We start from the raw sequence: 22,498 nt of genomic DNA on the forward strand, positions 1-22,498 counted from the left end.
AAGTTAAATAATTTTTTAGTTTTGCTCTCATTTAATATTAATTTTATAATTACAAGGGGAAAAAAATATAATGTTGTTAACCTATATATATAATCGCATATATCCCATTATAAGCAGAGAAATATACTTGCGAACGTTGAGTGAACGAGCAAAATTAAAATTTTATATAGTTATTTTTTTATTAATGTCAGCATTTTTTATCTAAACTCTAATAAATGAAAACTAAGTGTAAATGGAGAATTTTCAAAAGGGATGTAACTGTAATTTTAAAATTTTTTTGAAAAAAATTATAATTTCGCATTTTAAAGTAACTCTAGCGGTAATTAACCCTTATAAATATTAACAAAGTTTTATTTAAGTTGTCATAATTATAATTTTCAAAAAAATTCAAATAATATACCGTTACCAATTAATTAAGGCAACATTCCAAAGAAAAAAGAGGTAAGTTGAATTAAATCTCTAATTTATATCACAATCTAAAATCTAATATAAATCAAAAGAGAATTCTCCAAAAAATCTAAATAAATTTTGTACTGTAATTGAGAATATGCAAATTATAATAAAGAAAATTAATAATTTTATATATGTAAAATTGTTAATTGTTTTTCTTGATATGGTAAAATATGAAAAATATGATACTAAAAATCATATTCACTTTGTAAAATTTATCAATTATATATATAAATACTCCTATTTATTTTACTAATAATGGTAAATAATGACGCATCTTGTTAAATTAATAATTTTTCAATTTAATCAATATATTAATAACGATAAATAAATTAAAATAATTTATATAAAGTGATATAAATACTCAAACATCTGATGAAACATCAAGTTATAATATGGAATTTATTCATAAAAGCTCAACTTTAATTTTTTTTTTTAAATCTCAACCTTAAACTTATTTGATAAATATAAATTTTATTAAATAAATGATAATACATCAGTATAATACAACGTAACCTTAAACTTATTTCCTAAATTATGATATGATTGGTGTATATATATACACATACATCTTTGTCTTTACATGATTAGAAAGAAAAATCTCAAAAAAATTGAAACTTTTCAACCTTTTGGAGTGTAGCATAAAAACTAGCCAAAATTGAGAGCGCAAGAACTCCTTTGGCAGCTTGGAATGTGAATGCTCGCAGATTTTCGATACTCACTCAGATCTCTGATTAACTTTTTGCCTGCAATTTCACTCAACTTTGTAGAATTCCCACTCGAATTCCGTGCTAAGAAATCAGTCCCTCACATGGAAGATTTCTGTGACGGTAAACTCGCACTTTCCATGTGATAATACTACCCCCCACACCCCGTACCCCATCCTACCCCCCCACCAGTGTCAAAGCTGCTGCTTACTGAGTGAGACCGACATAGCCAAGAAACGAGAGAATAAGGTGACCCATTTCGGCATTTATTGACTCTACGGTTTGTTCTGTTGCAGAGATTTCAGGGGGAGAGTGAATAGATCAATCGGGCTCGTGGAAAATCGAGGACCCGGATAAGTAGAGGTGGGAAAAGGGAGATCTTGGAGTTGGGTTTTTTAGATATCAGTTCCGACGATGAAGGCGAAAGGGGCGGCGGCGGAAGTTGTCCTAAACCCGGGTCCTGTAGTTTCTTTTGATCACAAGAGGTATGGCGATTGACTTGGTGCTTACGTTGCTTGGCATTTCTCCACGTGTCCGTCATTTTCGTTTTCTTGGACTGGATTGGAGTGAATTTTTACTTGGGTTCTTGCATTGCTTTCTTTTTGATCTGTCACTCAATAGCTAACCTTGTCGCCATTTTAAAGGAAGAGTTTTGTGTTCATAGATTTTGTGATGATTTCGGGTTCTTACTTTGGTTCTACTGCAGTCCGGACTTTTTATTGTAAATTGATGTTGTATCCTGTATTGTATTTATAGTGATACGTGTGAGCCATGTGTATAAACATGATGTGGAACTCATATATGTTACGTTTGTGAATGAGGTGCAAGAGACGTGACACCAATTTGCAATCAAAGATCCGAACTGATTCTACTGACTGTTGTAAAGAAATCATGTTCCATTTGAGATAAAATTGCTCTTTCTTGAGAGAGAGAGAGAGAGTCAAATGAATTTATGAGTTATGGCCGATGATAGGGGTTTGAGATATAAATTAGTATGCACTGTGTGAAGTAATTAGCCAATCCTGGTGCTTTTAGTTTTACCTATTTTAAGGACATAATTTGAACATGTTCATAACGCCCACTTAAATGCTTCCAAGAGGCAAACTTGGTCAACTGGTTGTAAATTAAAACGATAAAGGCGATTTTGTTTTCCTGATCTAGAAAAAGTTTGAGATGAAATGTCAAATTAGATGTCCTGATGAAGGCCTTTAGAGACTGATCCGAGGTGTGTACAATAACAAAAAGTACAACAAATTTTAAAATAGGGGTGCACAAAGAAATTTAAGTAACATGTGTGTGATATTATAACTGCCACTTCGATATGATAAAGACTGAAAATAAGAGACACTTTCTTTGATGAGATTCTTTTTGAGTTCCTATTTTGTCTTGAAGGAAATTGGGTTGAAGGAAAATGAATGCAGCTATATCTGATAGATGTTTTTCTGTACGTATGCGGGCTTTTCCCCAACAATTTTAATATTCCTCTATTGTCTTTAAAATAAGGAAGCATGAAGGAAAGTCTGGAGACTTTTCACTGGAACTCAAACAATAGTTACTTGAGTTATATAATTGATTTTGAAACTTGCATGAGCAGGGACGCGTATGGGTTTGCAGTGAGACCTCAACACTTACAAAGATACCGAGAATATGCAAATATCTACAAGGTATACCAGTCCTCCTCTCCATGTATTCTTCTTCAACTCATTATTTTTTTTAATTTTCTTACAAACCAAAAGATTATCAAACTGAAAACTGCTTTTCCTTTGCACTAATTAATAATGTACATTTACTGTTGTGATGTGCTTTTAGGAAGAAGAGGAGGAGAGGTCAGACAGGTGGAAGGACTTTCTGGAAAGACAATGTGAGTCTGCTCAATTGGCTGCTACTGGGTTATCTGAAAAAATTAATGCCATAAAGTCGAATGTTGAGTCGACCAATGTAACAGCTGATGATAGTTCCAAGAATGATACTGAAGCTGATGATACAAATGGAGACAGTTTGAGCGAAGAGAATAAAGAGGTACCATCTGCAGCAGAAACTAAGGTTCATTGTGCACAAATATGGACGGATATCAGACCATCTCTTCATGCCATAGAGGATATGATGAGTTCCCGTGTGAAGAAAAAGGACAATTTGATTAAAAATGAGCTGAAGAAGCAACTTTCTTCCATTGAAGAGGCTAGACCTGGAAAAGGAGCATCTGAAGACGACTCTGAGGAAGAGTTCTATGATCTGGAGAGATCAGAATCAGACCCCATTCAAGATATCGTTGGAACTGATGGTATTCCTTCTTTGGACACAGAGGCCGCTGGTCATGAATCTCTACCTCCTTGGAAGGAAGAACTTGAATGTCTTGTTCAAGGCGGTGTCCCGATGGCCCTAAGGGGGGAGGTAGGTTATACATAATTGGGTGATCTCCTCCCTGCTTTCTCTTGTACAAGTTCTATTTACTCTGCCACTTGAAATTACAGCTCTGGCAAGCCTTTGTTGGTGTTAGAGCACGGCGAGTGGAAAAATACTATCAGAATTTGCTTGCTCCAGATGCCAACATAGAAAGTAAAAGCACTGAACTGGAGGACAAGAATCACGAATTAAATGTAGATTCTGTGGGAATCTCTGAAAAATGGAAAGGCCAGATTGAGAAGGTTATTCATTCTTCTTTACCTATGAAGTCATTTTACTACTTAGAAATTACCACTCTATAGGTCCATATCACTACCATCAGAAATGCAACTTCATCACTTCCATAATGCAGGATTTACCTCGAACTTTTCCTGGTCATCCAGCTCTCGATGAGGATGGTAGAAATGCTTTGAGGCGTTTACTTACAGCTTATGCCCGGCATAATCCTTCTGTTGGCTATTGCCAGGTATTTCCATTTTATTGAGATTTTCATCGCCCGACAGTTATGAGTGGAAATTGTTGTAATATTGGTTGCCATCACATTTTACTGTTAGCCACTTCGAAATCCTCCTCTTGATTGCCCTCATAGTGCTTTGTAGTTTAATTCCTATAATAACCATCTATCACAATCCTGCTGCTTTTATATGTATCTTCACTCCAATGTTTGCATTTTCTATTTCTTTCTTCTTCTTATTTCTCCCCAAATTTGTCCTCCATTGTTCCCTTGCTGCAGCATTGTTGGTGGACTAGGTCCTAGGTCAACACAAGAGGTCAGAGACCATTATCTATTCATTTAGGACTTTTCAGTACGGGTGGTTTGGTGGTGAATTTGTCTTCTTTTTCTTCTTAAAATATTGAAAACATGCACGTACAATCTATGTTGATGACTGAGACTGCTTGGACAATTCCAAGTTGTCTGCATTTGTTTTATCCCTTTTAGAGATAAGCCTTTGATAAGTGCTTGGATTTCCAAAACCATGCTGTTATCCTCACAAATCTGTCATCCTATTGCCCTGCTTATTCTATTTCTGATCCATGCAGGCCATGAACTTCTTTGCTGGCTTGTTATTGCTGCTGATGCCAGAGGAAAATGCTTTTTGGTGGGTTGGAATCTTGGTTCAATATTTTTGCAATGGTATTCTAGATCCATAGTTGTTGACTATTTAAAATTTTTTGGCATGTAAAATGCTGATCCCACTTGGTGGGGTTTCCACTTCCTGTAGAATGCATGCAGTTATTCACTTGCTCAAGATATCTTTGGGTTAGACTAGACAGAATCTAAGAAGTTGCTTGACTTTCAGGACTTTAATGGGTATTCTAGATGACTATTTTGATGGCTATTATTCAGAAGAAATGATAGAATCTCAGGTACTACTTGGATTTTGCTTGCCAGCTGTTCCTTTGTATCGATAAGAACTAAGTTCGCCAATTTACTATGTCTTTCCAAATCAAAAGCATGATTAAATGGCATAATATCATTATGGTTTCTTGTGGTTACTATCTTGGCAGGTTGACCAACTTGTTCTTGAGGAGTTGGTGCGTGAAAAATTTCCCAAATTGGGTCTGTTCCTTTTGATTGCTTTTCTGTTACCATTTCTTTCCTGATGAGATTCCTGGCCAATCATTTCTCTGCTCCTAATAACTTTGTGTATGTCTCAGTAAACCATCTGGATTACCTGGGAGTGCAGGTGGCCTGGGCGACTGGGCCATGGTTCCTCACAATATTTATGAATATGCTACCATGGGAAAGTGGTCAGTTTCTTTGCCTCAATCTTGCAAATACTTAACTGAAATATCATTTTAAATAGATACCATTGGCTGTTAAGACTGTAATAATTTTTTGGTTGGCCATCTCAAAACTCTTAGCATTCCGATTCTCCTTATAAGCTATTCCTTTTAACTAATAACTCGTAAGACTGATAAGCTTAATCTCCCTTCAGTTCTTAGAGTCTGGGACGTGCTTCTCTTTGAAGGAAATCGTGTAATGCTTTTCCGGACTGCACTTGCTTTAATGGAATTATATGGTAATGCATTGTGATATTCTTAATTTGTTTATTGGCATTTAATCAAAATATGTAGACCTCTCTTGCGGGCTTTGTGCATACTGGAATGGCTCCTTTACAGGAAGAAACTCATCTTTGTTTAGTTTCGTGCAGGACCTGCATTGGTGACAACCAAGGATGCCGGAGATGCAGTCACCCTGCTTCAATCACTAGCTGGCTCCACTTTTGATAGCAGCCAACTTGTCTTGACAGCTTGCATGGGTTACCAAAATGTTCAGGAAACACGATTACAAGAACTAAGAAATAAACATCGACCAGCTGTCAAAGCGGCATTGGAAGAAAGATCAAAAGGAGTTAGAGTTTGGAAGGATCCCCATGGTCTAGCTTCTAAGTTGTATAGTTTCAAAAAGGATCCAGGTTCAATGATGATAGGAAATGATAAAGCAGAACAAGTGGAGACACAGATGAATGGTGATGCGTCACATTTGGATTCTTCATCTGCTGATGTGGGTGATTTATATATGAGCTTGAATGGTAATGGCGAGATAGATTCTGCTAAAGATCTTGAAGAGCAGGTAGCTATTTGATTCTTCCAACATGTCATACAAACTAGATTTGGTTCTTATCCCCTTCCACGATCCAATTTCTCAATAAGTTTCTCTTACCTGACCCTTGTATCAGAAGAGTATGCTGGATTTGATGACCTGATTCCTTAGCACATGATCACTATCAATTGATCATCCTTTATTACCATGACCAGCCTAACTAGCTGTCTGATTTTTATATATTTTTGTCACTGAAGACAGACGTAGAATTTAGTCTTGGATAGGTAGTAGGTACTGAGGCATCATACAAAATGATATTTATTCTTTCTATAAATAGTGCTTTTCCAAAGCTATTGACTATATTTTATTATTTTCATTTCATAATAAAAATGTCCAAATAAATAGCAATACTTGAGCACATACATTTAATGCAATATGACTGGTATATTAGATGTGGAGTATTTTGATGGTCTTTCGTGGTATGCCTCTTTCTGCATTTAGTTGTCTTTAATATTTTCTTTTTTGATTAATTTGTTCTCAGTTTTTTGTCTGTGAGTACACATTAATAATAAGTGTAGAAGGTATTTGAGTGTAGAAATTTTTAGTCTTTTTGCATTCAGAGGGCATGCCTAGCTTGCTTTGTTAGCTTTGAATGATCTTGTATTTATCTGAAAAGTATGATCTTTTATTTATCTGAAAAGTAAGGTAATAGTTTTATCCAATGCTTTTAATTTGATTGCACACAGGTGGTGTGGCTTAAAGTTGAGTTGTGCAAGGTGCTTGAGGACAAAAGATCTGCTGAGCTGAGGTGAAGACATTGATAGATTATTGTTTTTTAAATGCTCTCTTGAAAGCTATCAATTCTTTATTTATAACCCAGCTCCTCTTGGGATAAATAACTGTTACTTCTAAATCACTTAAATCACACATTGCTGTTTGGGTTGTCCATTTTCCTAAACTACTACCTTAGCTGTTGTGTGAGCAAGATGATAAACTCCCAATTTCTCTAAAACATATTTCTGTAACTTCGTAGTCTTCCCTTGTGTGATATCTCCTCAGAGTAAAGCATATTGAATATTGATGTATGTTGCTTTATGCAACTGGCACCAAAGCTGAAGTCGGAAACTGGTTTTGTGAAGAACTTCAGAATGTGTGGATTTGTTTTTAATTTACCCCTGGATGGTTCTGAAAGAATAAATTTGAGGTTTTTGAGTGTTTGTAGAATGTGATTGGTGTTTGTTATTGTTTTTTGGAGATGGTTGAACAGTATAAAAATTGGACAAAAAATACGCACAATATTGTTGTATGAGGAGACAAATGTTACTGGCAAATCGTGCCTTGGTAGTGGCATTTTATAATCTTTAATGTATATAAAATATCAAAAGAGGGGGTAGAGGGGTTTTGCTTTGATTTTGGTCATTTTCAATAGTAGAAACTTTGGGTTGGTTTTAGACCACCCAATATTTCAGAAGGGCTGAAATAACTCCAAAAACATCAGGTGTTTTCTAAGCTTGACCAAGAATTTCTTCTATGTTAAATTCGCCCCGCTTGATTTCAACTCCAAGATTCTGTTTTCCCTCAGTTCCACACACATGCTTTTGTATTATCCTTTACAATATTCATAGATGTAATGTGAGAAATAATTAAAAATTTCAAAAGTTAAACATAGAAGGGGTCTAACAACTCAGTGTCTTCTGAGAATTAGAAAATAAGGATCATTCTGCAACCAATATTACTTGTATTATTTCAGTTCTATCTTCTGATAATCATAATTAGTATAGGTTTTTGCTTTCAAAGTTCATATACAATCTACATGTTATTCCAAATGAATTGTGCTTCTTGTGTTCAAATGTACTTTCTTTTGGTTTGTATTTTTCTGGATCCTGTATGTCATACACCAACTGATGCATAAAAGCTGATTTCTTTTTTACAGAGCAGAAGAGCTTGAAACAGCACTGATGGAGATGGTTAAGCAGGATAATCGGCGACAATTGAGTGCAAGGGTATTCTAAGAAGCTTGATGTGCTCACCTTTTGGATTTTTATATCTCTATTCTTTTGCTTATTGTTTGGCTACATATGAATGTCGACACTACTGCATGCTAGCTATTCATGATTTTCCCCCTTACAAATTTAAAATTACACTGTTATTTGCCGTCCCTTATGATCTCCAAGTCAAAATCAACTCCTTTCCAGTAGTCAATCTGGTGAAACTTGATGACATCTCCATAACTCTTATAAATTTTCCAAAATGCCCTCTCATATTTTAATGATGCTACATATTTTTAATGAGGCTACCAAAAATTATTACAATTACCCCTGTAAGATAATGAAATAACTTCCACTTTCCTATAATGATTATCCTGGTTTTACCAACCCCAATCTTACAAAAATTCATAACCACCAATCTGTAGCTAAATTCCAACTATCCTCATAATTTACAAGCAAAGTAATTGGCATCAATAAAAATTCCCAGCTACACAAAATGGGGATAGTAACTTATGTCATGGCATTTAATTATTTAAATAATGTTTTGTCAAATTAGAAACCATGAACCACAAGATGCAACATCTAAAGGTTCACTAGACTTAATAATATGTAGAAGTTAAAGTCAGTGTATACTGTATAGATAAATATTCTTTTCTCATGTTCAAAGTCTTTTCTTGAAATATTCCAATCTACAATTGGTATATAATTGAATCTGAAGAATGTTTTGTCTTTCTCATGTCTTAGCAATAGTCTTGATCAGTTTGTCTTAGGTTTGCACACTTTTTGTGCCCATCACATTTTCTGTTAGTTTCATAAGAAATCAATTTATTATGAACTCAATATATTCTTATTGCAAAAGGATAAAAAGTAAAAACACATTGAAGATTTGTATAGCATATACCTCCTTTCACATTATACAAACATTATAGTTATTCTCTGTAACTACTAAACCTTAGTAAAGGTGAATTTCTTGTTCCATAAATCTTTTTGGTTTTGATCAGATTCTGACAGTCAGAGGCGGGCTTTTATAAGTTTGAAACTAAAAGGGGAGGTTTGCATTATGGGGTCCCATAGCAACATAAGACAGTGTAATTAACCTTTAATTTACTTATTTTATTTTGAAGGATAGATTCTCGCACTCTGTGTCTCTCACTCATCCACTCACTCCAACCTTGTGATCTTATATTTCTGGTATGCTTTAGCTGAAGCCTTAACTGTACAATTCTATTAACTTTAAACATGATGGAGGGTGTAACATTTGATGGTTGTATACTTTCTCTAGCCAATGCTTGGACTGTGATGTCTTTGATTGTGTGTTGTAAAATTGAATGCACTTCATTATACAACTGTCTAGGATCTAGTGGAGTTACGTCATCTGGATCCATTTTTTCTTCTAAAAATTTTGTACCTGCTGCAGCCTGGGTATTGCTTTTATTTGAATATTCCTTTACATTATCTAACCTGATGGCTGAGCATCTGTTTTCTGACTTACAGGTTGAGCAGTTAGAGCGAGAGATCACTGAGATTAGGCAAGCCCTTGCTGATAAGCAGGAACAAGAGAATGCCATGCTTCAGGTAAGACTTCTGGTGTAAGATTCGATGACGATTTCATCATTAGCTGTCCTTCTCGTTTTCTTTGACATGGGAATCGCATCTTTGGTGTCTTTTACAGATTCTAATGAGGGTAGAACAAGAACAAAAGGTCACGGAGGATGCTCGCATATTTGCCGAGCAAGATGCTGCTGCCCAGAGATATGCTGCTCAAGTGCTTCAGGTTTCTTTTTCTTTTTATTTGTAGTAGGCTAGTAGCTATATCAGTCTTGTTTTCTACATTAGCGTCTATGCAAGCAATCTCGAATAGACACCACTTTACGCATCTCTTACTTTTGCGTATAGCAGTTTAGCATCTTGATCTGGACCTTTAAACTGCATCACAGTATCTCTAGATGCAAATACCATGGTTGCTCAACAACCTAATGTTTGTTTTTCAAGCTGGTCACTTATTGCTCATTCATGACACCTTCCTTTCCATTTTATCAGCTTTTTGAAACACCTTGATCCCTCATGATGGTTATATTGTAGCCCTTTAATGTTACAGTTACACCCCCCCCCCCTTGAAAGAAAAGCTGAAAAAAAGAATTCGGAATGTATTCTCAGATATTGATGCTCTAATTTGTCCATTGCCTTTCCTTTCAAATTTTTTCCTATTCTTGATCTCATTGAGTTATTGCTGCACTGTTGCTACTATGCATGCAGGAGAAGTACGAAGAAGCAGTTGCTGCCCTGGCTGAGATGGAAAAGAGGGCTGTTATGGCAGAATCCATGCTGGAGGCTACCTTGCAGTACCAATCAGGACAAAACAAACCGATGCCTTCTCCTCGGTAATCCACTTCTTTTAAGTGTATTATTTGAACTCATTAGATCGCATTTTACATGTTTTGCATCCATATTATTATGGTTTTCCTCCATTGGAATTACTTGTTCTTTATGCAAATATTTACCTCCAGCTTTTGATAAATGTTCCACCCTCTTACTTCCCATTATTGCTATATCCATGTTCTTTGCAGATCTGTGCAGCAAAGTAATCAAGATGCTTCACAAGACATGCCAACAAGAAAGATCAGTTTGCTTTCTAGACCATTTGGATTAGGATGGCGCGACAGAAACAAGGTTAGAACAACTAACGAGTTGAATATTGTTTCTGTGCTTATCAGGTGCTTGTTGACGATTCGTATTATATTAGTGAAGATTGAATTTGCTTAAATTTTATTTCTCTTGAAAACCCAACTAAAAGAACTTCCATTATTAAGACTAGTAATTTGTGGCATACCCTATGTGTGCGCAAATTCTGTAAACTATTTAAAACAAAACATTTATAAAATATTTGTTATTTAATAAAGTATATACAAAATAATAAGTTAATGTTAAATTTACAAAAAAACAGTGACAAAAAAATGCATGAAAACTAAAAAAGAAAAAAGAAATAACTATCAAAAGTGATAAGTTAGATGGACAAATAAAAATATTAAATTAAATATTAAAAAAAAGACGAAAAAAAGAGACACCAAAAGGTGCTCTCCCTTAATATATAGAATAGATTAACAAGCAGAAGTGCATGAAAAACTAAATCTCATAAACATCAAAGCTAAATCAAATTAAAAAATAACTATTATTCAAGCCACGATGTTCTGCAAATGTCACACTCTACACATACAATTTCGGGTTTCCGGGAGTCTTGTTCGAATAAGGTTATATGGATGTAATTTAACATCCCATTGAATAATATTAGCGCAATATTGATTTTTGTTCATGATTTATCTTTCAAACATGCTATATTGACCCAGAAAATGGTGTACAACTGAACAAGACGTTCAGTGAAGAATAATCTCTGGGGAACTATTTTCTATCCAAAAGCCAACCCGTGAAACTTAGTAGCGTACGTGCCAAAAAAGTCGAGAAGATTTCATTTTTCAATTTTCAGAAGTACTCCCCATTTTTTGTTTGTAGATCCAAATCTAATAGCAAAGTGGAAAAACTACTTGCTGAATGCTAATCTAGAAAACTTGTGTTATACACATAAACCTTTGTATGCTTGTAAATGTCTGACACTGAGCACAATTATTTACCACATGAAGTTTCTCTGCGTGGCATAAGCTAATTCTATGTCTTTGGTGATTGCCGATGTGCTTTCTGCTATTGTTCTATAATGCATTGCAGCATTTTCACATTCCATAGTAAACAATTATGTTTCGATGAGTGTTCCAAGTAGTTGCTACTGCTCCAGTATAGGGATGATAAGCAGCATTTACATTGCTGTCTTTTATTATTTCTTTTATGTTTCTGGTATATGACGCATGTGAGGCATGTTCCACTGCATATGTTGCTCTCCTGATAATTCATAAAAAAATTGACTAACAGGGGAAGCCCACCAGCACCGAGGAGCCAAATGATGGGAAATCATCGAACGAGGGACAGAATTTAATCCCCAAGCAGGAGGAAACCAACGGCCATCAGGTAGCCGAGACGGCATAAGAGAAGCAACAGGGCTGCCTGCATTATTTCTGGAGTTATAGAGAGTTTTGTTTGGTATTATAGTTCATCAAATAGAACTGGTAATGGTTATTGTTTGTTTGTTCATTCATTTACAAAGATCAAAGAATTTATTATAAGGAACATGGGTTTTAGGTATACCCAAATTGTAAAGTCTTTGTCACAGTTCTTGTACTACATATTCTTTATAAGGTATAAGCAACTGCTGTTGAACAGAAATTATTACCGTCTCGGAAAAAATATTTAGAAAATGTTTCTTTTCAAAATGATAAGTAAAATGCATGTGCAAGACTTGCAGGTACTCAGAAGCAGTTTGATCTTTATAGCCATTTATATTACCATATATAATTATAAATACAAGAGAGCCCTCATATCCAATGAAACCTTAAGGAACACATCAAGAAAACCCAACAAAGTGGGAAGAATAATGTAAAAACACAGGAAAGAAATAAAAGCAAAGAATAGGAAATAATATAGACAGAAAATGAAAATCTTCAAAAATTTAACATCTTGTGGATGGGATTCAATCTTTTCTTCTTTCTGGCAACTAAAGTACGACGACACAGACAGCTCTAGCTGGACCTCTCGACCCCATTCTGCAGGCAGCAAATGCCGATGACAAATCTCATGACCGAAAAGCTCACTAAATTCAACCATCCTTTCCTCAATGTGGCACTTAAGGAGGATTTTGTACAATCTTATCACGGCTTCGCCTTCCAGAAATCCTTATGTATTTGTCTGACAACATTTCTGTCAGCGCAGCTACCGCTGTTCCCTTCGTGTTCTTGGAGTCGAGGTGCCGGAACTTGGTCTTTGCATATCAGGGTCGTATTTCTGGGAAGCAAGATAAGTTAGGGCCGTTACCACGTCTGCCATGAGAGGCCGCATGTTGGGTTGCTCCTGAACGCACATTGCAGCAACAGCAAGAGCTTGGTATAAGCCCCTAGCTGGGTACTGACCTTGCAGCATGGGATCAGCCATCTGCGAGAACTTCCGGCGGTCTTTAAACAACGGACGAGCCTACAAGGTAGGAGACAATCAGATAATCAATTTGTCTGTTAAATGTTTTCTTCTCCAATTCTTGCTCTAATTTAGTTTTTAGAAATTTATATCAGAATTCATCATAGAATGCAAATATTCAATAAATAATGCCATTTTTCATTCGAGATGCTCCATTCTCTTCGCATGGTATATGTGTCATGCTTGATTTTAGGGACAATCGCATTTACACCACCTCAACTAATTTCAAATTAGAGAAACCACCGCTACTGTTTGAATATTTGCACAAACACTTCGCATCACTGATATTTGAAACATAGTATGAAAGATACAGCAAACAAAGATGTAACATGTAACACAAAAAGTAGAGGAATCTCTTACCCATCCAACAAGATTATGTTCGCCAGCTGCTCTTGAGTCGTCAATAGCTTTTCTGCCGGTGATAATTTCCAGAAGGACAACTCCGAAACTGTAAACATCGGATTTCAACGTAAGCTGTCCTGTCATAGCATATTCCGGCGCACAATATCCATAGGTGCCCATTACTCTAGTAGACACATGTGTCTTATCGCCAACGGGTCCCAGTTTGGCCAATCCAAAATCAGAAAGCTTAGGATGATAGCCTTCTTCTAATAAAATGTTGGAACACTTCAAATCTCGATATATAACGGGTGGATTCGCTTTCTCGTGCAAATACTCCAACCCCTTTGCTGCGCCAGCAGCTATTTTCATTCTTGAGTTCCAGTCAAGTCGCTTTTTATCAGGTGGAAGGTCTGGAGAGTGCAAGAATAGATCAAGCAGGAGTTTAAGCAATTACAAGAGTATTTGGGTAAGCTTATCAGCTCTTTAAAACAACTAAATAATTGGACATCATTGATAATCAGTGTCAAAATAAAACATGTGCAAGCGAGTTAGTGACAGATGTTACATTGCTTTCTTCTATAACAGAAATTAGCAATAGTGCAATTTAAGTATATCAAATTTAAGGTTGCTATAATAACCGTACCATGTAAATGGTCTTCCAATGATCCTAACGGCATGTATTCGTACACCAAAAGCCTCTGATCTCCATCAGCACAGTATCCAATCAAGTTTACTAAGTTCGGGTGATGAAGTAGACTCAACATCAACACTTCGACAAGAAATTCCCTGTTCCCTTGCAGACCATTGCGATCAAGTTGCTTTATAGCCACAATCTACACAAAATAGCATGGCAAAAGTTAAGTTTTTTACATGCTCCAACTGAAACCATTGATATAGAGTTCAACAGATAAAAAGAGCAACTACACATACTCAGACTATACAGATGTTACTGTAGAGAGAAGCTCCCACCTCAGCACATATAGCACTATTGCCACCACTAATTCAAGTCTAGAAGGTGAAAGAAACAAATAATTTCTCATTTCCTCGTAGTTTAAATTTCAAAGTAAAAAAAGCATCAACTATATGAGCTTATTTTGATGAATAAAATAAAGTTATATTAACCAAACGTCGGTGATACTACCATCAAGAGATTTTCGAAAGTTTATTTATTTTCCCTTCTTGCAATTAGATACACCAGGGTCCATCTTTTACAAAGATATTCGAGCACCTAAAGTGGCGTCTGGAGTGAGAATGACAACTAGTTGCTCTCGACAAAAACAAACAGTTCAAGCTCGTCTGATTCCTTCAAGCAGCAACGATCAATGCCATTTAGGTTTCATAATAATGGTACAATAACAAACCTGATTAGTGCTCTCTAGCCGTCCCTTATAGACTCTTCCAAATCCACCTTCACCCAAAAGACAATCTGCCCTGAAATTCTTGGTAGCCGTAGCCAATTCCAGAAATGTAAATGTGTTTGTGGCAATATAACCGGATCCTCCGTCTTTACAAGCTTCTTTCTTTAGATCAAATAACGGATTTACGTTTACCTTTTCTGCCATGAGGAAATCAAACAACTCAACATCGGCAACCATATATTCACCACAGAAGCAAGACACATAACTAGTAGCAGGGGCTTAATACCTAGTAATTTCTTTGTGAATCAAAGCTGCCTTTAAGAATATGTATAGACTTCATCTTCAACTCAGTTATTCAACTTGGCAGTAAGGAGGGAAGCCAAGATTCAGAGATATACAAGCAATATAATGTAAGACGAGAGCATAAATCTCTTACAACTGAAGCTACTAAAATAACACCAAGTCAAAATCCACTGACTTAGACACGACCTTATTAGTATTATTTGCAAGTGTAAAGGACCTATAACACTTCAAAAGGCTACGGAAGCAAAATGAGGATTTATGAGGAGAATTAATCATCACCTAACAAGATGTCTTCTATAACAGGTAATAATGGAAGAACAACAAAGACACCTGGAAATCTTATTATTGTTCTCCAGACAGCTTCATTAAGCTAGTTGGAGAAGATTTACAATTAAACAGCTTATAACAATATCTAAGCACCGACAGACTTTGCCACTGAAAGATGAAAATTCTAAGGAAAATTGCTTTGTCCGTAGGACTACTACCAGCAGAATGACTAAAAGCACATTATACAATTTCTGCTCATTAGAGCTACTGTCCAAACGAAGGAATGAAAGTGCTTTGATTGTAATAAAAATGAAGCAAGAAAGGCATAAAAATTTAAATAAAATCTCTCCTGTTCCAATTTCATATGTGATTTCTTGCTCTCAGAGGCAGCATAAAGCTCCGATCAAAGTCATAGAGATAAGAACAATATACATATGCACACACACTCAAATGCTAACAATATCATCTGCACAAGTAAATTGCAAACTAAAAGATGCATAATCCATAAAGATTCAACCTTTGCCAAGAACTACAACTTACATAAAACCCCTCCAAATAATATCAACTGAACTAAGAAACTTTATAGATTATTTTCCATAAAAATATTTCTATGAAATTCAGCTGAATCAAGACATGAAAATGCAGACACAGTGACAACACTACAATAGAAAAGTCCAAAATTTTCAAAACAGAGGCGGGGTGTCAGCAGAACAAAAACCACATAAAATTTGCATTCACATATTCATTTCATGAGTACCTATACTTGACGGGATCCGATCATCGAACTTCTTGCGCTGTTCCTTCTTTGCTCTCTTCTTGGATTTTCCAGAGCAAAGGAACCAGCCCATTTCTGTATTCCCCTTTATTTTCACTTTCACAGTTAGTGACCCTCTCCGAGTGAGGGAGAGGAAAAGAGGGCTCCAAGAGAAGGCAAAACAGAGGAGACTGAGAGAGAGACGTTAAATTCAGACAGGTTGCTCTTTTGGTATATACCGTTTCGCTCCGGGTTGATTTTTGCACTAATGGTCCCTCCATTTTAGTTTATTCTTTCACCACCTATAAACTCCACTCTAATTGACATTTGATACAAGTCAAAAGTGTTTTTGGGTAAATTACAATCACCCCTGAACTTTCAGATAATTACAAACACCAATTTATTGTTTTAAAAATTGTAAATACCCCCTAATTTCGACGTCATTCAATAACAGGCCATTTCATTAAGTCATATTTCCATCCAATTTTTATAATGATTTGACCAAAATGTTATTTTGAATTATAAATTATAATTTTATATATTTTTTAAAAAAATTTAAATACTTTTACGGACTATTATCTCATGGATTATTTATTTTATACCCTCATTCTTTTTACATTTTTTCAACTACTTTTTTTTTTTAAAAAAAAAAAGATCAGCAAGGATAAAATAGAAATATCCATTTCATCGTCTAGAGACTATATAATTATTTTTTATTTGAAAAATATATTCATAATTTTTTAAATAATAAAAAAATATTCGTAATTTTGTCAAACTCCAAGAGAGATAATTGTAATTTATCCTTTTTTTTATAAATAATAAAAGTGAACATTTATTACTTAGGCATGACTCATTTGTTATTTTTATTAATCAATTTATTTTGATTGGTGTATCTAAAATTAAAAACAATAAATTCAAATGATTTTTGTTTTCATCTTTTTTTTTAAACAACAAAACTTATTGTTTACCTCGAAAATTTAGTCTTCGTCTTGTTAGATGAAGACTAAGAGGGTCTCAATTTGAAAAGAATTGTGGGGTAGAACTGAAAAATAAGCCAAAATATTCGATACTTGATTGAAATTGATCGATAAAAAGTCGTTCAAGCTCGATTTACTAAACTTGAACATAATATTTTATTCGATAATCTTTCAAACTCGATTCGAATAGTTCATATATATGTATATATATATATATATTTAAAAATATATCAAAGTATTCGAGTCGATTTGTGTTTGATCAAATCAAAACTCGTTTGAACTTGATTCAATCAATAATCAAATCAAGTTCAAACACAATTTTTGAAGCTCGATAATAAATTCAAACAAATTTAAATGATGATGTAGTCGGTTCGTTTCAAATAATTTACAACCCTAAAAAAGGGAGTAAGAAGTATATAATTTCATTGTAAATTGTTTATTTAAATAAATAAACAAAGCATTGTCCATGTATGAAAAATGAAATAATGTGGTTTTATCATTGTTTCTGTTTTTAAATTTAAAAGAAAATAAATTTAGCACAAACTAAGAGGTCATGGTTTTTTACAATAAGAGGTTAGGTCTTCTTTTTCTTTATTTTTTTTTCTAACTGCTGTTAAGAGGTTAGAGTAACCATCTTTAGTTTGACAACATATACACCATAAATTATAACGGGCTCTTCTAAAGTTCAGTAAAATTATTAATATTTTCTTGTTATTTGAAAAATTATCAATACTTCTAATATTTAATAAAGTTATATGATTTTTAGATGGAAGCTTGAAATTATTAATTTTACTCTTGTTATATTTTATTTTAAAAAAATTAAAAAAAATGTAAAAAAAGGAACGAAGTAGATGAAAAAATATGAAAAATAGTCCACCAAAAATATTTTAAGTTTTTCAAAATAAGTAAACTAAAACTATAATTCTTACTCCATAAGGGTATCTAGTTTATTCACCATAAAAAATGAGTTTCATGCAATTTAGCCCTCTATGATATTGCAAATGTAAATTATTCCCCTATGAAAAAAGTTAGCAATTTACACCGCTGTATTTTTTAAAATGCAGCAATTTACCCCGTATTTTTTAAAATGCAGCATTTTACCTCCCTAGACAGTGGAGTAAATTGCTTCATTTTAAAAAATACAAGGGGGTAAATTACTATTTTTTTTATAGGGGTAATTTGCTCATTTCCAATATCATAGGGGGGTAAATTGCATTAAACCCCATAAAAAATAGATGAATATCTAATAGAAACGAACGAATTGAGTTAGTTATTGGACGGCTATTAAAATCAGGGGTATTGATAAATTTTCATAATATGAGGGGATATTTATAAATGTTGAAGGGGAAATGACACTTTTCACCCGTAACTTAAGACTTTTTCACTTTTGATCTTATTGGTTATGGAATTCTCACTTTTGGTCATGTAACTCTAAAAAAGTTGCACTTTTAGACCCATACACATTTTCGTTATATATTTTAACCGAAAATGCCACGTGCTTAGCACGTGATAGTTAGAGTCTTTATACTTTTGATCCTATATGTTATAGGGTTCTCACATTTGGTCCCATAACTTTTAAAAAATCACACTTTTGGTCCCAAGCGCTTAACGCCACGTGGCCAATTTAAGTAATTTTTTGGCCCACCCCAATATTTTATAGTGTTTAGAAAGCTCTGCCCAAGCCAAACTCGACAATCATCAAAATTGCACTTTCCCGTCTAATTCGGTTGGGGCAGTTTTTACGGTTTTTAGTATAGAGTCAATCACCTTTATAATCATATTAGTATTTTGTAACAACTTATGCTTTTATTACAATTATTTTGTCATAATAAATGCATTTTTTTTAGTAGTGCTAATTATAGAAAATAAAAAAGTATGATATATCAATTACAATGTGTAAAAAATAAACACTTATTGATTATATATTTATTTAAAAGAATACAAATAAATATAAAAAAAATTTACCAATTTTTATGTATAAGATTGTGAAAAAAGTTCTTACTTCGAATTAATTATATAAGAAACTGATCATAATAATATGCAAATATTAAAAAAATTATTTGAAATAAAATAAAATGATTATGAAAACAAATTGTAACAAAACTATGATATCATCTATTTCAAGTTCTTACATTTATCAACCATATAAAAAATATAGAAGATTGCCAATAACCAAGAACTAATGAACTAATTGATCTTATCTACATATTTATACATATATATTATACAATACCAACAAAAAATACCTTAATCATTACTATTGTCATGAATATTAGTTTATGTATCAAAACTTTGTATAAACATATGAAGGATTCTAGTATATTGTTCTTCTTCCTCTATTATTATTATTATTATCGCGGTTGCACGTTATCTATGCGGTTTACGTAAACATAAAATTAAATTCGATTATTAAAATGCTGTTTTTTTTTTAACTAGCCCAAAACCAACCCAACCTACCCTTAGCCACTAATTGCAGTGCGCTTTGAGTTGGCTCGATCGATTGGGGCGGTCCGACACCCCCACTAACAGAAAGGTGTTATGAGACCAAAATTGCTACTTTTTAAAAATTATAGGATCAAAAGTGAGAATATCGTAATCAATGGGATCAAAAGTGAAAAGACCCTACATTACAGGACGAAAAATATAATATTTTTCAATGTTAAACTTTAGGGGAGCAAGTTGTTATTTAGCCAAATATATATTGGGATAATAAATTTACACCCCCTCACTTATTGTCTTTTAACACAAACCAATCATACCTTTTAAAAAATTATAAAAATCATCCCTAACAACCTTTAAAATTCAAAACTGCCCATGTTGACTAGGTCAACTTTTGAAATAATTTTTGAAGAACAAAAATGCCCTTAGAGGTGTTTCTGTAATTATCAAAAGGTAGAAGGGGTGTTAAAATAATATTTTATGAAGATGAGTAATGTGACCCATTATTTTTATTATTTATAACAATTTTTAATTTAAGTTTAAATTATTTTATAACTTTTTTTATTGAATCTTTATATAAAATTACACTTTTTAATAATTAAAATATTCAATTATTCAATTAATATATAAATAAAATTAGTTAATAGATTATAAATTTAAATTAAAAATTATCACATTTGTATAAATTTTTCAAAGTTATTATAACTAAAAAAACTAGTTATCCTCTATTTTTATTTATAATTAAGTTTTAGTAAAATAAAAATAAAAAATAATTTATGTATTTTATATAAAATCTAATTAGAAGTAATAAAATAAATTAATTAATTTATTAAAAAGATATTTTAATAAAACGGGGGTTAGGGTGGGCATGGCGGTGTGGTTGGGGAAGAAGGATAATATTTTAAAAATAAATAATTTAATTTTTTTAATAAATAAATATTTTATTTTATTATATATATAAAATAAATAAATTATTTTTAATTTTAATTTTAGTAATATTTAGTTATAATAAAATAAAGAATAAATAATTTTTTTTATTTAATAATTTTACCAAGGAATAATTATAATTAATTAAATAATTTAATATTATATGTGATTTCTTTGTTGTTGGAGACAGTATAATGCTCTGATTCTCACACCAATCAAAGCCATAAAGATAGGACAAAACATAAAATGAAGGATTAAATGTATTTTCGTTCTGTAATTTAGGTCATTTGGTGTTTTCGTCCTTAAATTTTTTAAGATAGCATTTTGCTCATGTATATTTTTAATGGTCGAGATTTTAATACTTTTATTCACTGGAGTTCCCCCCACTTCCACCGGCCAGAAGGGTGAACTCCAACAAAAAAAGATTGAAATCGTAAAAATTAAAAAGATGTAAGACAAAATACCAACTAATCAGAAAGTTAACAAAAAGAGTGAACTCCCATCAGACTTGTTGCCCTGTTCCAAAGCAAAGGTACCAGCCCATGTTCTATGAATAAGGAAGAGGAAGCTGGGAGTTGGAAGGAGAAATCAAACACAGACAGAGGAGAGAGGGAGAGATTTTTTCTCTTCAACAAAGAGCACTTCCAAGTTCTAAGGATTATTTTTTTTAAGTTAAAATACTCTCAAATATACTATATTATTTTTTTAATTAATAATTTTGTCTTTAATTTGTACTCACGTACGTTTAAAATTAAAATAGTTTATTAGTTTTGATAAATTTGTTGTTTGTATTTTATTTTGTGGAATTAAATAAATGTAATAAAATCTTTTTGATTTTTCACACACGTTTATCAATACTAATATATAAAAAACCTCTATATTCATAAGCTGTGATTAACGGTATGATCGCATTAATTTTTTGTGAAGCCAAAAATATTTTCCAACTAATATATAATAATAGTTGTGGCACATCGTTTTTGGGTGCATATAATAAATAATCTTTCATATTTTAAAATATATTATAAATAAAATTAAAATATATAAATCTTACATTAATAAAAAGAAGAGATAATTATATTTACACTCCCTAACCTATGGTTTATTTACACAAACTACCTCTGCCTTTTGCACAATTATAGAAACTATTCCTTACGGCCAAAAAATAGGGGTAGTTTGTGTAATAATACTAACACTTTTAAGGGATGAGTTTGTAATTTTTAAAAAACTTAAGGGGTGGTTTGTGTAAGTGATATTGACATTTGGTGGGTGTATGTGTAATAATCTAAAAGATATGGGTAGTTTATATAAACAAATCATATGTCAAGGGGTGTAAATGTAATTATCCCTGAAAAGAAAGAAAGAAAAAAAATAATTTATCAATTAATGTGAATTTTGAAAAGTTGAATGAGTTGGTTATTTTATCTTGAATGGTGTTTTTCACTTCATAAAAATTAGTGCAACAATGTCATTAAGTCTGTTGTGAGTATGAAGGGTTTTTTTTTATATATACTAGCCACCATCACACGACGTTCATTCGTGCATATGATAAATAATAATAAGAAAAGATATATATATATATATATATATATATAAACCAACACATTGCATTTAAAAGAAAGAAAGGAAGGAAGAAAGAAATAATGAAAAAAATAAAATAAAATAAACTTAGGGTTATTATCGGGATAACAATAAAATTGGTGTCATAACCGCCGTTTGTGAGAGAAACATGCCTTCTCTTATATATTAGTATAGGTTAGCCGTTATGGCACTATTTCCCTGCGTGTATATAAAAAATAATTTTTTTACGCTTTAAATATATTATACATAGAAATAATATATATATAAAACAACATATCACATTTCAATAAATAAATAAATAAAAATTAACTTAGGAATATTATTTTCACATAAAAAAAATTAGTGCCATGGTGTCACAAATCGCCATTTGAAATATAGATGGGAAGA

General features: G+C 33.0%; 2 protein-coding genes across 2 annotated transcripts; one reads left to right on the forward strand and one right to left on the reverse strand.

Moving 5' to 3' along the window:
* The first annotated feature begins 1,054 nt into the window (after window positions 1-1,054).
* LOC105161124 (uncharacterized) lies at window positions 1,055-12,365 on the forward strand. The gene is made up of 19 exons (XM_011078715.3): window positions 1,055-1,280; window positions 1,454-1,642; window positions 2,752-2,821; window positions 2,967-3,548; window positions 3,629-3,802; window positions 3,913-4,026; window positions 4,602-4,660; window positions 4,862-4,928; window positions 5,070-5,121; window positions 5,220-5,312; window positions 5,501-5,584; window positions 5,717-6,138; window positions 6,855-6,916; window positions 8,042-8,111; window positions 9,591-9,671; window positions 9,769-9,870; window positions 10,353-10,477; window positions 10,664-10,766; window positions 12,015-12,365. The coding sequence occupies exons 2-19, from the start codon at window positions 1,572-1,574 to the stop codon at window positions 12,126-12,128; spliced, it is 2,445 nt and encodes an 814-aa protein (XP_011077017.1). The 5' UTR covers window positions 1,055-1,280; window positions 1,454-1,571; the 3' UTR covers window positions 12,129-12,365.
* An 80-nt stretch (window positions 12,366-12,445) lies between these two features.
* On the reverse strand, window positions 12,446-16,403 carry LOC105161125 (putative serine/threonine-protein kinase PBL7). Its single transcript, XM_011078716.3, has 5 exons — window positions 16,194-16,403; window positions 14,870-15,063; window positions 14,152-14,341; window positions 13,527-13,918; window positions 12,446-13,166 (listed from the first exon to the last, which is right to left on the reverse strand). The coding sequence occupies exons 1-5, from the start codon at window positions 16,282-16,284 to the stop codon at window positions 12,909-12,911; spliced, it is 1,125 nt and encodes a 374-aa protein (XP_011077018.1). The 5' UTR covers window positions 16,285-16,403; the 3' UTR covers window positions 12,446-12,908.
* Between the last annotated feature and the right edge of the window lie 6,095 nt (window positions 16,404-22,498).

This window comes from Sesamum indicum, linkage group LG4, assembly GCF_026168435.1.
Source record: "Sesamum indicum cultivar Baizhima isolate 11 linkage group LG4, ASM2616843v1, whole genome shotgun sequence".
Lineage (NCBI taxonomy): Eukaryota > Viridiplantae > Streptophyta > Magnoliopsida > Lamiales > Pedaliaceae > Sesamum > Sesamum indicum.